General features: G+C 38.5%; 1 protein-coding gene across 2 annotated transcripts in view; it reads right to left on the bottom strand.

The window, feature by feature from the left end:
- fbxw7 (F-box and WD repeat domain containing 7) overlaps positions 1-17,255 on the bottom strand; it is a 93,172-nt gene that overhangs the window by 59,041 nt on the left and 16,876 nt on the right. The window contains exon 1 of one of the 2 annotated variants that reach the window (XM_053330843.1): positions 7,547-7,765. The exons of the other annotated variant lie outside the window; for it this stretch is intronic. Within the exon in view, the coding sequence (XP_053186818.1) occupies positions 7,547-7,765 (219 nt within the window). Of the gene's footprint in view, positions 1-7,546; positions 7,766-17,255 lie in introns of those variants that run through there. 2 annotated transcript variants of the gene reach the window in all.

Genomic DNA, 17,255 nt, shown 5'->3' with positions numbered 1-17,255 from the left:
CTTAGGGGAAAAAAGCAAACCAACATTTTTAGTCATAGTTTCCTTTAACAAAATTAACACAGTTACCCAGGTTGCTTATTCACTCTACTAAATGTGCCCAATGGTGTTGAATTATGCAAACAAAATGTGTGCCATGTAGCGCATCTGAGATGAATATTTTAGCTGGAAGAGTAATGTACTGTAGGTGTTTGTGTGAAAGATGGTGTTTAAGAGTTTTCATATTGCTTCATATCCTCATTTATAGAGCTATGTTTAGGAGCTGACACAGCTATGTTTGGGAGCTGAGAGAGCCCCTAAACATAGTGTGTACAGTGTGCATCTTTTCTGTTTGGGAAATGTCAATGCCTTCAGGCAGCCCTGCGGCAGGTGGGTGCACATCGCTATTCAATGTGCTCTGTATGTAAAGAGCCAGTAACACTGTACACCCCCCTCCCCAACTTGAACTCTAGCGGTAATTAGATCAGGCTTAAATTCACTGGATACGTGCTATGTCAAAATGCAAAGACTGCTCGGTCATTAATGACAATTTAACACTGTTGACTGCGGACTATAGAAAAGCTATGCAGTGTTAGCGGCAAATGATGTACAGACTGTAAATTATGAAGAGGTTACACAATACTTTAACATCTTATCTGGACATTTGTCCTATTTGGGAAAAAATATTACAAAGCCAAGGTAGAATGATTTTAATCACAGCAGAGGAGCTTTTTCAACAAGATAATCCTGTCTTTTGGCTGTCACGGGGTTTGAGCCTTCATTTGAAACGGGGGTAAATAGAACTGTTTGGCTGATCTGGGCGCTGGCTAGCTAGCTGACTGGATCTGTATGCTCTCTGGAATGGGTCTGCTTCTCAGAATAGCCAATGGCAGATGCCTTCCTCCCCTCTGTGTTATTTGGAGCCCAAGGGCAATGGAATCCAACCTCCTGCAGTGTGCTGCCGTGTGGTCCTTACTTCGAGACAAGGGAGAGGGGCTTGAAGTCATCGACTCATGCGAGCAGTCTTTATGTGTTTCAGTAGATTTTTATGCATTAACGTAACAACATCAGTTGACTTGTTTTAAGGGTAATTTAGGATATTAACATAGAACAGCAGCTGGTCAGATCAATCAATAAAATTCAGCCTGCAAACCAGCAGAAATTCAAATAAGAACTAATTTTCATGATTGTTTACGAGAAATGAGAAATAAGAAGTGAACTTAATCAGTCTGATATTCTAGTTTTTCTGGGATTATTCTCTAAAACAGAAATGAAAACTTCCAAAAAACACAATTACATAAATATAACAGTTGAACAGGAAGACCAAACTAAACAAAGGCTCTTTCTTCAGCTTCATGCCAACTTGACTCTAGTGTGTTACAGTATATTGCATCAGTAATGGAGTAAGAACAAAAGACAAAAGAATAAAAACTTCAAAGATCAATTAGTTTCTTGCTCTGTCAAACATAATATTCTGCACTTGTGCAACCACAAACAGGAGAGAAGAGGTTAAAACACCTGAGTGACAGTGTTGATGGAGCGGCATGATGCAGTCAGGGGACCATACGTTTCTTTACAGCGCTTATCTACCGAAACCGACATTAGTATAGACAGCTGCTCCTCCTGGGCAGCCAGCTTATCTACGGTGATACATGTACTGCAACTGAACAGTGAAGAAGTCAGGTGGAAGCAGCAACATTTGTACAGAACATCAAAATGTAATTTTCTTTTTTTGCACACATACCAGAGACTCTGAGGAGGTTCACTTTGGTACTTGAAAGTAATAGTGTATAGCAAATCTACATTTCTATTAATGTTATACAATTTAAGCACTAGAAGAAATGTTTTTCCCCCACTGCACCTTATTCTACAATTCATGTTGCTTGTGAAACTGTTTAGCCAGCTAAAATTCATCTTAGATTAGTGATAATGTTTCATGCTGAAAATGTTTTGTTATTTAATTTGACAAGCAAACCAATTCTGATCATCACTATAGGGGCACAATTATTATAGAATATTGACACACAAGATGCACTTTTGCAAAACTATTAAAAATATCAACAAAAAAACAAACAAACAGTAAAAGCAGTAGAGATATTGTGATTGTGACGCTACAATTAATTAAAACACTGAGCTAGCTGTCAGGTGAACTCATAGCTTTGAATTATGAATAATAAAGAAAAACACCACTTGAGCCACTATAAGATCATCTGACCTCCTAGTAGCAGCCGTATCATGTCACACTGTCACGTACTGCACAGGGACACATAACCTGAATAAAAAGTGAACACGACCACCTCAGTATATCCAGGCATTCGTTCTCAGAAATAGACTGTAAACAACACTGGGTCAAAACATGGTATACAGCCGGACTGTGTAAGCAATGTTTGCAGATAAATACATTGATCTGTTTGTTTAAACTGTAATATAAGATGGTAACTTCTTCAAGAATGTATTTTTATTAATGTAAGATTTGGCTAAAACAATGAGGAATAATGACATATTATTCATAGGTGAAGAAATTAGGATTGTTGAATATTAATAACAGATACATTTTTTAATGTTAAATTTACTTCTTAAAATATATTGAGATATATAGGGATATATAGATCCAGCCTAAACATTGTCACATGTAAACACTGAATAAACATGTTATATATCATACATATAATTAAAAAAGATCATTTGTCTTCTGTATTAGCAATATGCAGGATAAGCAACATAACAAGCATATAATGTCAGTTTATATTGCATTAATTACAGTACTATGCTCACTTTGGGAGAGAGGAATATTATATTTCTCTATAAAATCTTCATATGAATACAGAAGTCCTATGCCATTATTCCATAGAAAACATGATGCTTTTATTGAAAGGACCAACACATAAAGAGCTTGCCTGGAGAGTTTGATGGGAAGTTTTACAGCACAAAAAGGTAGAGTAATTTTAAAAAGTAAGACCACCTACTTTTTTATTTATTATACCACATGCCATCTGGATCTTCTAAAAATTTTTTGGTCTAGTTAATTCAGATAATCTGGCTGTTTTGGCCCAAATAGAGACTGGCTCACCACAATTTTCCCCATGCTCCCGATAGTCAGTCCGACTGCCCCAGGTTGAGGACCGGGGTCATCTCAGGAGCCGGGCTGCTGGCAGCTAAGATGACCGGCTAGCAACCGACCAGCAGTTCCTCATATCTCCAAAAACGTTGATACCAAATAAAAGTTATTTGGATAAACTGACCACATAACACAGAGGCATCAGTCCTACAGTTAAATTTACAACAGCTTTTGGCTTCGCTCACAGTCGCCACCATTTGGTGCGAAATGCATTCTAGGATACTTGGCTGTCCCTGACTTCGGTGGCCTTCGAACAACCAATGGTGTAACTTCATCTGTCAGTCAGTCAGTCGGTCAGTGAGTGGCTCAGCGACAGACAGACATGCAAGTTCTGTAGGGTCGGTCAGCTGTTGTGGTCCAGTCAAAAACTGTTGATTCAACAAGGTCTTTTTGGTGTCTCTCTATATGTACATTATGATAACATTTTACATTATTTAATAATAAAGTTATCCAAGAAAACCTTTTCCTGAAATAACACTTTACTTACAGCTCACACATTTGTTTTCAAGAGTTTAATTGTCATTCTGCCTACATTTAACTGCAGGAAACATAAAGGGAAGCAACAAATGAAAGCCATGGGACACAAAGCTCCCTGTCTGAATACATGTGTCTGAGACCAAAGGGCCACGAGGACAACTACAACAATCCTAAACTGACAGACTAAGAGAAGCAACAAATAAATCATCCTAGTGGCCTACTGGTTTACACCGCAACATAGGCAGTTTGATTTCAGCCTTTGTTGCACGTCGTACCCTTCTCTCCACCCATGGTTCCTGTCTATCTGCACTTTCAGATGTCAAATAATGGCAAAAACGTGTCCCAAAATAAGATTTTTTAAAAAGGAAACAAGCTGAAATTGAGGAAGTAGTTGCGTATCTCTAAAGAATGTATCTATGACAGGATCACAGGATATCCTAAGGCGACAGGCAAACTCGCTAGAGAAAGTTGCAACACACCCGCAGCACCTGCTCAAACAGCAAATGCATCTTGCTGATTTAGTTGTTGATACAGACATAGCTGCTATGGGCAAGTCCAGATCACCTTACCCAACAGGCCTGCCGTGCAGGGTGTGGCGGGTGAGAAAAGCAATACCGCAGCTAAAATGTCCTGCTGTTAATGTTCTATATCTTGATAGCTATCAACTACAACAGCTGGATGCCCATTCTGGCTCCAGGAAATACGGTAGTCTCCTGGTGACTCCTGGTCACCTTTTTAATTGAAATTTAAGCCCCGGCTATTTTTATCAGTATAAGTTTTGGAGCTGATGTAGATCGCACTTCAAGTTCTTCAAGATACAATATAGATACAATAAACAACACTCCCTCACGGAGACCTCTTAGGTCCCTGTTCAATCGAACACTTAAATGAAAGCAGAGTTATTGTAGATACAGACAATGGTGGGAGAATAATAATGGCAATACATGTTGTTTTTTTTATAAGAAAGTAACAAGAAAGAAAGTTGTATCATAAAAAATGCATTTTGCTGTATCATTGGTTACTTCTGAAGACCCAGTTTCAGGCGACTTAAGTTGCACCACACTGCAGAGACCCTGAGATATCCTAGCTATGCCATTCACTGCAGACAGCTGCCACATGCACAGCAGAGCCCACGTGGCTTCAACTCTGCACCGAGCTACAACCCCGTGAACTGGCCTTGTGGGACCTTTCATTTAGTTCATCCAGCAAAACAGACTTTGTAAACAACCTGAAAGGCTTAAGATCCAATCCTTTACTCTAAAGCCTCCTAACTCGCCCATTTTCACACAAGGTAAGCAAATAGTCAAAAGAAGAAGAAGAGTACTTGAGTGCAAACACAGACACTTGAGTCCTTCTATGCAGGAAAAGTGCATAATCTTTGACAGCACTTAAGACTTGTGTGGCGGTGCCTCTGGCATCGACAGGCCTTGCATAATCCAAACTGTGACTTTTGCTGTGTTACTTCTCTCTTAACTGTCATGACACATTTCATCCTGTTGGAGACAGGGCTAATCTAACCAACTTTATCACTGTTAACAAGCGTACTATTCTATATGTAGGGTATGTTAACCTTGAGGACCACGTCTGGAACTCATCGGGCATATCAAATATAATTCAGTATATAAAAGAGTGACGGTCTCAGCTTTTTGTACAAATCATGGAAGTAATTACAAAATGTCTGATGCTAAATAAAAGGTTTGACAGTAACATATAAAAGTATACAGTGTGCATGTATAACATATGTAAGCTAAAAGTGTAACACAACTCCGGCATGCTAGTAGTAATGCTATGCATAGTCTGTCTAATTCTTATCATTGTAGATATACTTTCTGTATTTCATTCTTTGTGGTGAGGCAAGGCAGCAGATACAGATTGGACTGGCCATCTTTAAGCCCGTGGCTGTGTAAACTAAAGAAACCTCCTGCTGTGGTCTCTCTCAAGTTTATCCTTTGAACTTACTGTATAACTAGAGCATAAACAGCTCTAATTGAGACTGAGTCACCATGATAGGACTTTTGTCTCGAAAAGCTCATCAACACAGCAGTTTGCTTTGATCTGAGAGAAAACCGAGAACAGAAAAAGGACAGCCGGCACTCGCCAGTCACTGTGACATCTATCCTTATTTCTATTTTAGTCTTTGTCCAATATTTCACAACCCTTTCTCCTCACTGACCGTCTATCTCCAGATTTTTCTGACTCATTGGAGGGTGATATTTTTAACTGCCTATCTTTTGTATCTCTAATGACATTACGAAAACTGGGGTCTTTAAATGAGAACTGCAGTCTAAGTCTAATGTTGTATTGCCTGAGGTCTTATGGAGTTCTTCTGAACTTTGGAGCTAAATATCATGTCAGGTAGATACAGATTAATAAAATGTATTACACAGCCAAAAATAATATATTTCCTGCTTTAGACATTTCAATATACCAGAACTAAAAGAACAGTTGTTTATTGAAAAATTATTTCACATTTTGAAAACAAAAAGCTTTTAGTCACCCACCATATAACCTATAAATTAATTATCAGGACTACATGTAATTATAAATTATGAAACTCTCACTTGCAAACAAACAAATGATTTATAAAATATATCTACAGAAACCTGAATTTAAGGGAGTTAATTATTTGTCCATTTTCATTTATTTCAGTGTTGTTGGAGACATTATGAAATAAATATTATTTTTATCAACTATAATGTGAGAGCTATTTTCTTTTTGTTTGCTAGTTTAATTGTTTTTTTGTATTGGACAGCCAGTGACAATACATTGTGACGGATAATCTGACAACTGAATAAAAGGACGTCTTTCAAAAGCTGCATTGGGTTTGCTTGGGAGGCATCTTGCTTCACGTGGGAGTTTTATTTCATTAATTTCCATGTTATATTGCATATTATGCCTAATTAATTCAGCACCATTGGGAAAAAGGACTTTTAGTGCAAGTAGTGTTGCTTTTACAGCTGCTATCAGGTAACCTAATTTTCTTTCATAGAAGAAAAAATTATTAATGTCATAGTTTGAGAGTGCTGCAGTTTTTGTCCATTTTTCAACCCGTAACTTGGTCTCAAATTGGAAGAAGGGGCAGCTGTTTCCACAACGGCTTTGCTAATGCAAATATACTTCTTTGATTAATAAAAAAAAACTGAGGAAACATTGTCCAGAGACTCACATTTTAAAGTAGAAATAAACAACTAATATTAGTTCAACCAGCCGTCAGAAGTCAAACGACAGGAACTCTCTCAGTGGTCGCGACGGGCGATTCGGACAGACAGGCGATTTATTGTATTTGTGTACTTGATACATGCAGATGTGTATGAATCCAAAGTTTAACTAAATATTTATTCATCTGCATATATATATAAAATATGTATGTGTGTGTATATAGGTATATATCGATCAATCAATTATTGAATTTATGTCTTCATCTCAATACTTAACCTAAAAATAGGCTCGTTCGCGACGGCCTTTTTAAGGTTATATGTCGGTGTCCATCGCCTGCCATGGGTGGAGCTGGGGCAAGCGAACTTTGTACCTATGAGCGCATGGAAGCGATTACATCTGACAAAAGGAATTGATAAATATAACTCCAATATCCAACCTAGTTTCAGTCAAAACTTTGAACACAAATTCTCAAGAAAAAAGGAAGATGTGTCCAAAGTTATGATTGGCAATGTATATCTTATTAAATTCATCATTAAAACAAAACACTTTTTCCAGCATGACTATAAAAGAAATTATAGCCACAGAAGTGAACTTAACTGAAATTAATTTGGCATTATATTTGTGACAGTGAGGGTTTTATTAAGCTAACAGGGGAGAAAAACATTAATGAAACTACCAAGATAACTTAAATTCTTCATTAGACATTTTGAAATTGAAAGGGGATAAAGTGTTGAGAAGTGGATGACCTTTAACATGTTACGGTTCCGTTGTTCAACTGAACTGAACACACTTGCTCTTAAAACACACAGTACTCACCCGTCTGCGGCAGAAAGGCAAACCCTGAGCGATGATGTTAATACTAAATATCTTGAGTACTTTCTGAGGTGGCAATGGTTCAGGGATGACGTCCTTGGTATCAGCCCGGTCGAGTGGCTGGCTCTCCAATGGGACACGTAAAGTCTTCTCTTTCCCATTTGGCATCTTTTTACGAGCACCACCAGACGAGAAACGGGGAATAGGGCAATGCCGCAGCATTGCAAAAACCGCCGTCTAACAGATCATATCCCAGAAGGAGCGAAGAAGGCTTGCCGACTAATGCCGCAAGAAGATAACTTTTCTTAGATGAACGTAGTATGTTCAGTAAACATCACAACCACTGTGCAGACGGATCACTACTGCGCTTGTTGAAGCTCTGCACCCATCTACTCAGAACTCATCTCCCTGCTGACTGTCACCCTTTAAAATATCTCTGGGGTGTGAGGTCACTGTTGTGCCCAAGCCAGGCGGAGCAGCTGCTTTCAGGCCTTGAAAGAGGATGGACCAACTCAGCCTCTCCCCCCTCAGACAGGCACTGGGGAATCTGCTCTCATGACCCCTTGGTGGCGGAATGCGTACCACCGGTCGTCCGACACAGCACACGTGCCTAGGGAGCTTCCTCATTGTGGTGATTCTCTGACCCCCCCTTCTGGTCCTCCCAACTTAGTGGCCGACATCATCACTAAGCCTAGTTAACTTTACTGCATGAAAACTGACTGCATACAAAAAAAAATAATTCTCATATGAGTCACACTTTGATACAAGCATTGACATCAGGATTTTATGAGCTATCTCTGACTGAACCAAGGTGTTCAGGAATGTCAATAACTCCGTCTATGTCGGCAAAGAGGCTGAAGATATTTCAGGAGACAATCACACAGTTGACAAATGTTAGTATGTGTGACAAATGCCGTTAAACAAGGATGCACTCAACCAACTAACAAAGAAAGACTTTTATGTCTATTAAAGTGTGTTCAGACGCAGCTACGAAAAAGAGAAGAAACAGCAGGATGTCAGTCTTTTTCAATTAAACCTTGTTACACAGGGAGGCACTAAAGTCACAGTTGCTAAGGTTTGAAGGCTCAAATGTACAAAAGCAGTGTATGCTAATTACCTCAGAACATTAACATGCTGCAGAAAACAGCTGCCCAATCAATGCTAAATATGCATAAATCTACAGATTGAGAGAGTGGCAGGAGACAACTTTCCCTGTGTGCATGTAAATGTCTGAACACATGGTAACAAAAAGATCTACTGGGCTTAACCTCTCTTCTATTCTCACATCCACCATTGTTTGAGGAGGATTACAGTGCCAGAACAACTATCAGAGTAGACTAAGGGCCCTGACACACCAGTTCCAAAAGTCAGCCACTGGACGCCATTGAGTGTTTGTGGCTGACCAACGCCCATAGTTTTAACAGTATGTTCAGCACAATTGGAGCAAGTTGGCGCCTTATCGGCAGCTGTTCAGCCAATTGAGCATGTAGAACTAACAGCAGAGGCAGTCGGTGAGAGGGAGAGCTGTCTGACTGCCTTGCAAATCAATTATTTCACCCATTTAGTGCTATCTTTCCATATTTTTCCTCTCCACCAGAGAACTGTAGTACCATTCGCAACTTTTTACTAAGACATATCTTCAGTTGGTATTCCAAGCATTTAATGAGCCTGAACAGACTCAGAGTGGTGAAAGGAAGTTTCTGTTTGTCTTCCACTGATGCAAGATCACATACAACATGAGACAACATAAGGTAATGCCAATTTGTTTGATCTGTCGGCCTTGTTTAGCTTGGTTTGTAGGGGCCGGCATACCTTTCTCCCTTCAGGACAATTGATATGAGGTTCCATCTTTCAAAAGCATGAATGCAAATTGAAATAAGCTAGAAAGCAGAGCATTTCCATACAAGAAAAGAGTATTTTCCAACAAGAAAAAGCATCTGACAAAAGGGCAGGATGTAATATCCTAGAGCGATGCATTTCTAATGTTATTTACCTGAAGGCTTGGCTAATATTTCATTTCCCCTTAAGAGTTTGCAAAGCAAACAAATTGTGACTGACAATAGTTCACATGCAGTGTTTAATAACCAATAGGGCACCTAGGAAGGGCAGCTTGTTTTTGACATGTCCCAGGCCTTGTAGAGGTTACTTGAGCTTTCAGACTAATCTTAGGCCATCAAGCTATGTGGCAGAGACTCTGTTCCAGTCTGCTACAACATGATCAGCCCAAAGTAACTTGTTAAATACCAAGCCGTGAAAGCATATTTAACCTCAGATCTTGTGCAGCGTTTGGTACAATATTTCCAATATAAAAAAATGTCCATTATGCTATTTTTCATCAAATTATCCAGGGACTAATATATTAAGGATTATGACTGTATTCCTGTTTGCTTTTCCATGACCATAAAACCCAGAGAGATTTCACTGGTGGAATTGGGGGGGGGGGGGGGTAATGTTCTTGAAGTTCTCACAAATAAGTGTTCAAACTTTGTGCAGTAGAAAATGTTGCGTTCTCTCATGGATCTATTTTGTGAGTATCTGAGGAGTTTCAAAAGTATAAAGGTATAAAAGATAGACAAAAACATAGAGCCCCGTTGAGCTCCACAGAAATCAAAGGCTACCCAAACATACAGTAGATGATCAATGCCAGTAATAAAACCACAGCTTAACTTTTTTTATGATCATAAAGTTACTACTGTACTATAGCCTATAATGTGCCCATAAAGTACAGTAACAAAGGTACTGCAGTTGGAGTTTTTTGTCTGCTCTCTTTTAAACACCCAGTGTTGTCCCAATATGTCTCTGGTCACGGACGTTACGATCACTGACCAGACATCCCAAGACTGTTGCAGCTCCAGAGATCAAGAATGTTTGGCTTCCAGTAACTCAGTTCACTTACAAATCACTACCAGCCTTTCAGAGCAACTGAGATCACCGGGTATGGATGCAGATGTAAGCCCTGTGAAAAAGGGAGAGGTGTAGCTCTCTGCAGTATTTGGTTATTTATGTGAACTATTAATGCTGCAGACTTAAACTGCAAGGAGCACTTCTTGTTTAGACTTATGAGAAGAATTACTACTACTTTTCCTCAAGGATCATATCATCTAACCAAAAACTATATTTAAATGGATGTGAAAGGTGCAAAGGAACCTGTTATGTTTGCACTTAAATAAACTTTAATGCTAAAATAAATTATAATGTAAAAACAAAATGATTGCCCTGGAATTCTAGTAAACAAGTCTGAACCAATATTTAACCCAAGCTACAAAACAAACTAGAAAAAGCCTACCTATCAACTTTCATTAAATTCCTGTTGGTTCAGTTGGCCTCGTATCCAATCAAAACAGCTTTGAACAATGTGAAGTGACTTTGAGGATGGAAAATCTTTTTAAAGGCTCATTTAGATGAAATATCAGGAATAAAATCCATGCAGTGTCATAATAACAGGTTATGATTAGTCTGTGAATGTAGGTAAGGGGATAATATTGGTTACCTGAAGGTTCCTGTAATGAGTAATTACTGTAACAAATGACACAAAGGCAAATCATCACTCAACAAAGAGTGAGGGTTGGTTAATTCCCTTCAAGCAACCATTGTATGAATATGAAATGGAAAATCAAGAATGTCAGTAAAAAAAATCATCTCATTCTCATCCTATTTGTTCCTACATCAACCAGCAATGAAGCTCCACCCTCAACCAAACACAGAGGCATCACTAGATAAACCAAACACATGGCCGTTCATTCACTTGCAAACACTGCTGCTGTTTGTCCACGTGAGACAGGCAACAGTTCATTGCTACTGTAGGTAAAGCCTGTGATTCAGTCAGGGCACAGCTGCAACAAACACCCACAACCTGTGGGCTACAGATCACTGAAAGCACCCTGATTAAGACCACTGGCTCCCCCTGGTGTCAAATAAATGGGACAACAATGCAGCGATGCAAAATCCTCCAACACAACAAGAGTGTGATGTTAGAGGCAGGTTTCCAGAAGTCATTTAGTGAACCATTATCCAGTTCACTGTTAAAACATATAACCCTAAAAACTGTGACTGCATAGCAACAATCTCATAGAAAATAAGCCAGAAAGTTTCTTAAGAACTACAAAATCTGCAGTGAAAATCAGGACTGCACAATACACACAAACACCATCACAATTTAAAACAAGTATTTAAACTTTTGTTTAGAGTGTCTGCTTACATGCAGTGAATCAAGTATTCATAGATAAACTGCCTGACTAATCATAAGTGTTTGTTGCTACTGCACACAATGAACCTGCCAGGTATAATATAACTATTTCTATTGGAGGGGTAAATCCTGTTGGTCCATGTTTCTTTGTCATTACCTCCCAAAGCAGGAACAGCTGCTGACAAAAAACATGCTGAGCAGACAAGAGTGGTGGGAAAGCACATGTAACAACAGAATAACCATCTCTTCTGCCACAAATACAGTGTCATAGCTAATTTAGAAATTTGGGTATTTTTTTTCTGTAGTATTTTGTCTGCAAAACCTACCCATGGCATCAATTTAAGTCTATTATTACTATTTTTTGACACCATGTAGCACAACACTTGTGTTTAGACAAAGAGTTGGTTAAAAATTCTTATCTCAGCACCCAGACAGTAAACATGAAAAGCATCCAAAGTGCCTGCAGCTTGATTGGACCAGCCATCAAAGCAGCAGCAGCTAGTGGGAAGTCAGTGTGGGATCATGTCCTTGCTGTACTCAGTAACTCTGGTTCTCATTCTGGTTTTTGGGACACGTGCACATGAAGAAGGAATGAACCTAGAATAGAATAGTGTGCTATGTGAACTTATAGTCTCCACTAGCCAAATAGCAAATGAATGTTAAAATTTTTCCAGCTACTCAATAGATTACCCATTGTTTTTCTCACCTTAAGTGACCCTGTGCCTACACAATAAGCGAATATCTAAATAACTCACTATATAGTTTCTGAATCATGATCTCAGAATTTTAAGAAATAATAACAGTTTTCATCTTAGCCATAATCGTGCATCCTTAATAGAGAATAGATAGGGAAATAATGTGTGCTCTTTAGCTGTGCTAACTTTAACAGGGCAGCGGAGGTGTAAATAATGAGGGTTTGTGCAAAAACAAACTGTTGTCAATATATTGGTGGTGACTCAAACTAGTTGCTTTCATGTGTGAGAGCGGGAACACTGGTCCTTTGTGGCTCATCTCTGCCTGTGTGACAAGGCCAATGTGTGGGAGATGCCACCTAAAATAAGCAAGCTGCCTTTTCTTTGGAAAAACATTTAATTAGTGGCAATGACTGTAATGTGTATGCGAAGAAGAGTGGAGTGCTGAATGTACCTCAATACTGTCCCAAGTATAGTACAATAAAACTATCTGGTGCCAATTACACCAAAAATGATCTTGAGGTGTAGTCCATATCTTAAAATTGACATATTGCTCAGTGCCACACAGCTTTTCTCTTCTTGTGTCTATAACAGCAGAGTAGGAACACCAGGACAAAAAATAGTGTTATTAACCTTGTATACATGTCTGTCCAGACTCATAACATTTGTAGTGAAGATTTTAGAAGAATTTAATAAAAAGTTTTAACTGTATTTTCCTTTTATGCATTCATATGTTTGGACATTGAAGCTGATTCTGATAGACCACTATGGTGTAGATGACAGTAGATGATGCTTCAGATATGGAATACAAATTAAATAAAACATGGACGCTTTGCACAAATCTTCAACCCGACAGCAAAGATGATCTATATAATCACCACAGTGTCAAGGTGGGAACCCAAGATGTCACCAATTCAGTATCAGACCTAATGTGAAATATGGTCACAACCTTCAGCTCCTGAGTTATGTCAATGAATTATGGTCAGAAAAGTGTTTTTTGTAGAGCGTTATGATGTCAGTGACCTTAACCTTTGACCACTGAAATATCATCATTTCATTCTTGGGGTGATGTGGATGTTTGGGCCAAATTTGAAGAAATTCCCTCAAGGCATTCCTGAGATATCACATTCACGAGAATGGGAACATATGAACGGACAACTCAAACACAATGCCTCCGGCTACATCTGGTGCTGTTGTAGAGGGATAAAAACTTTTCATGTGGGTGTTTGGAAAGAAATGGTTGACCCTTCAAATTTGATCAAATATGACAAAAAGAGGGAAAAGAACAACAACACCTGCGCAACTAAAGTTGACAAAAGCAGAGTAGAGTTTTCCTCCTGATTCAATGATGCTCAGTTTAATGCAGACACGGTGTCCACCCAACTGGCCAGATGGCTGAGCTGTGAGGCTAAAAAGTTACAGTCATTCCTGTTAATTGTATATTACATAACAGAGAAACACCTCACTGTACTAATCCACATAAATCAGTGCTTTATTCAGTCAGTGTCAATGTCCTCATCTTGCCCTCCTGCTTTGCCTTATCATAGCTCTGCAGAGCCATTTGTCACCAAAGGTCTCTGATGAGTCATTACAAGACATATAATCCCTTAAGATCACAAAATGCTTTAGTTATTAGTCACAAGTGACATATTAAAATCAATCCAAGATGGACAGACAGCAGTGTAGCGTAAGATGCCTAAAATGGGCGTGAAATGTAGCTGTTTATTCTTATCACATACTTAAATAAACCATGACAGTTTAAAGTAAATTATTTTGATTTTGAAGATAGAAAGAATTTGGATGGACAGAAATGTTGTATTTAAAATGTTTCTCTTCACTCTGCTGTGTCATAACGTATTTGAATGAAAAGCTGTTGAAGTAAAACACATTTGATTTCAACACTCGGACGAAATAAATTACACCATAGAAATAACAACACCTGCCACTTCTCATTGCACACTGGGAATGCTGAGTTATGGAAACAATAAAACAAATTTCTTTAATCTTTCTACAGCCCAACAAATTAAAAGCAGCTTCAATGTTAGTTTGGTGCTCTTCTGCCGTGTTGTCAGTCTAATGAAGCTGAGCTGTATTTAAAGTTTAAATCCAAGTATTTACAACAGCATTAACAGATACAGCAGCGGTAACTGTACATTCCTAACTTTTGGAAGTTTCAAATGAGATTTTAATTAAATTCAAATTTATACAAAAAGTAGTGTGGTGAATCACATTTCCTCCTCAGAACAGCAAATCTTTTTTAAATAAATATTCAGATTTCTGAAGGCATCAAATATTGTTTCTCATATTTGAAATCTCTAAAAGAATTCAAGCACTGAGTAATTTCCTCTAGGGATGGTGGTATTACATTTCTGGAAACATGTTAATGCTTTTTTTTTAAAACAACTTTTAACATTTACCTTAAACAACCTTAAACATTTTTTTTCCACCTGCTAATGCCATATAACCTGCCTTCCCAAGGACTAATGTATATAGCGCAGTATATAGATATCAACACCTGCTACAGCCAAGTGGCTACAAGCTTCATGTTCACTCAACACCATATATTCTGTCATTCAGCGTGTGAAACTATCATGTGGTGCGTGCCCTTTAAGTAGGTTTGAGCATCTGCTTCAGAAACTCACCTCCTGACTATTTTGCACACATTAGGCTTTTGAGGATGTGAAGGTGCGGCCTGCATATTAATTGATGAAGCGCTTTAGGAATTTAAAAAGGTTAAATGATAGGTATAACCTCCAAGTATCACCATGTTGGCACATGGTCAAAAGACAAGTATGTCAAGTAAGAAGAGGAGGTGAGGCATCTAAATCTGGTGACCTGAGCCTACAGCAGCACCTGGAGCCCTGGGAACACAATCTGGCCCTCTTTTTCTCTTTGGGGACATGTTAAGACATACACAGAAGCTGAAGATAATCATATTTTAAGATTTTACGATGCACTTCACCAGTCATGCTTTAACTTCAAAACGCGTACACATCGAGTGCTCTGTGTTGGCACACTTCTGCCACACATGCAGTATATGTACGTATCATCTAACCCCACATGGACCGGCACATTCTTCATCCAAACATGGATACGGATACTCCACTATAACTCTGTTGCCCCTAGTTTGACATATGCAAACTGCAGCTGTCAAATGCACATATCATGAAGGCTGCCTGTGCTCCACTTGAACATGTACACAACCTTTAAATATTATATAACTCGTATGAAAGCAATCTGCAGTATCGACTGCTACTAAGTTAAAGTCTCCCTCCGGTCAAAAATGTGTTTTTCTTCCTGTTCCTGTTTAGTTGGATGTTTGAGCTTCACTGTGTAGAATGATTTATGTGCGGAGTTTGACTCTGAACGACTGTTTTCACCTTCATCTGCTCAAAGTGGAAAGTTTCTGAGCTCACCTTGCACACAAGCATTATTTGTAACATTGCAACAATTTTGAAGCCAATCGTGGTTCAATATGCAATTTACATAAGCGTGATGTGGAAATCTAAAGTCTCCAGGGCACATACACAGATACATCTTGTACTTTTGAAATAAAAATGATTTACATATTCATAGATTCTGATATTGATTTTCCAACGAGGGAGAAGTAGAAAATGTCATTTTGAGGATTTTTAGGGAAGTAATTTTTGAGGAAAAAACATATAAGACATTTTAATACATCTCATAACATGTCTGAAGGGGATCTTTAAGGTTACTGAATGTAAACTGCAGATAATAATCACAGCTAATACTGATGTTTTCAATTTTAGGTTAAATCATTTTTACTTCTACAGCTGATTCCACCTGTTTTACTCTTCTGCCCTGTTAGTTTCACAGTGTCTTCTTTATAATTCCACCTTTATATGTTTAACTTTTCTCTCTTCACATCATTACATATTTAGTTTAGTTACTTAGGTTATTTGCATAATCACATCTGTTTTATGTTGTATACAGCAATTTCTAAACCATAGAAGTATTCAAGTAGTCTAAGGAATCTAATTTTTGGAGAACATGAGACTTCTTTGACTTTGGAAACATTGGAGCCATGGGTGAAATATAACAGGTCTGCAAAGTAACAATGGAGCAGAGGTTCTGATTAATGGTTTTCTGAGGTTTCATTATTCTAAATGCCATAAATCTCACTTGAACTAGCGATGAATTAATCTTTTTTTTTTTTTTTTTTTTTTTACACCACTCTTAATTCCGATCATACAAGAGACACAGCTGAATAAAATGTGTACATTAAACATCAAAGCCAGCTGGCCTCCTACAGTGACTAAGACCCTGACAAACCTATCTGACAGCTGTGTCCGATGATGAGCGGCACACTGCAGCAAATTCAGACTAACTGCTATATTTAGGCCAATATAAGTCGGGGCGATATCTGAATCAAAGGCTCCGACACATATAACATCACTCTATACTGAGACCAGGTATGATATATAATCGCTGCACAATTCTGTCAATTAGCACACAGAGGGATATGTACTCCAGCAGCAACTAATGCAGCTGGCTTACTGTGCAGCTTCCTGCTGTCAGATGGGTATACTGGTCATCAGACTACACCAGTGACAACCAATCTGACAGAGCCATTACAGTTTGCTGAGATGGGAGTAATGGAGCTGCGGTCATCCATGTTGTATCTGGTGCATTAAGAAGCATGTGGACAATACTGTAAAATGCTACACACTATAAGTACTGGTGCATTACAGAAAATACAAAGGGTCTGCCAAAGTGGGAGAAAAAGAAAAAGTTAACAACAATATGAGCTGAACTGATGAGGATTTTAAGTAAGATAAATTACACAGATGCACACATTTTAACATAGATAATA

This window comes from Scomber japonicus, chromosome 2, assembly GCF_027409825.1.
Source record: "Scomber japonicus isolate fScoJap1 chromosome 2, fScoJap1.pri, whole genome shotgun sequence".
NCBI lineage: Eukaryota > Metazoa > Chordata > Actinopteri > Scombriformes > Scombridae > Scomber > Scomber japonicus.
Note: the sequence above shows the minus strand (reverse complement) of the source record. Positions and strands in the feature narration are given on the sequence as shown.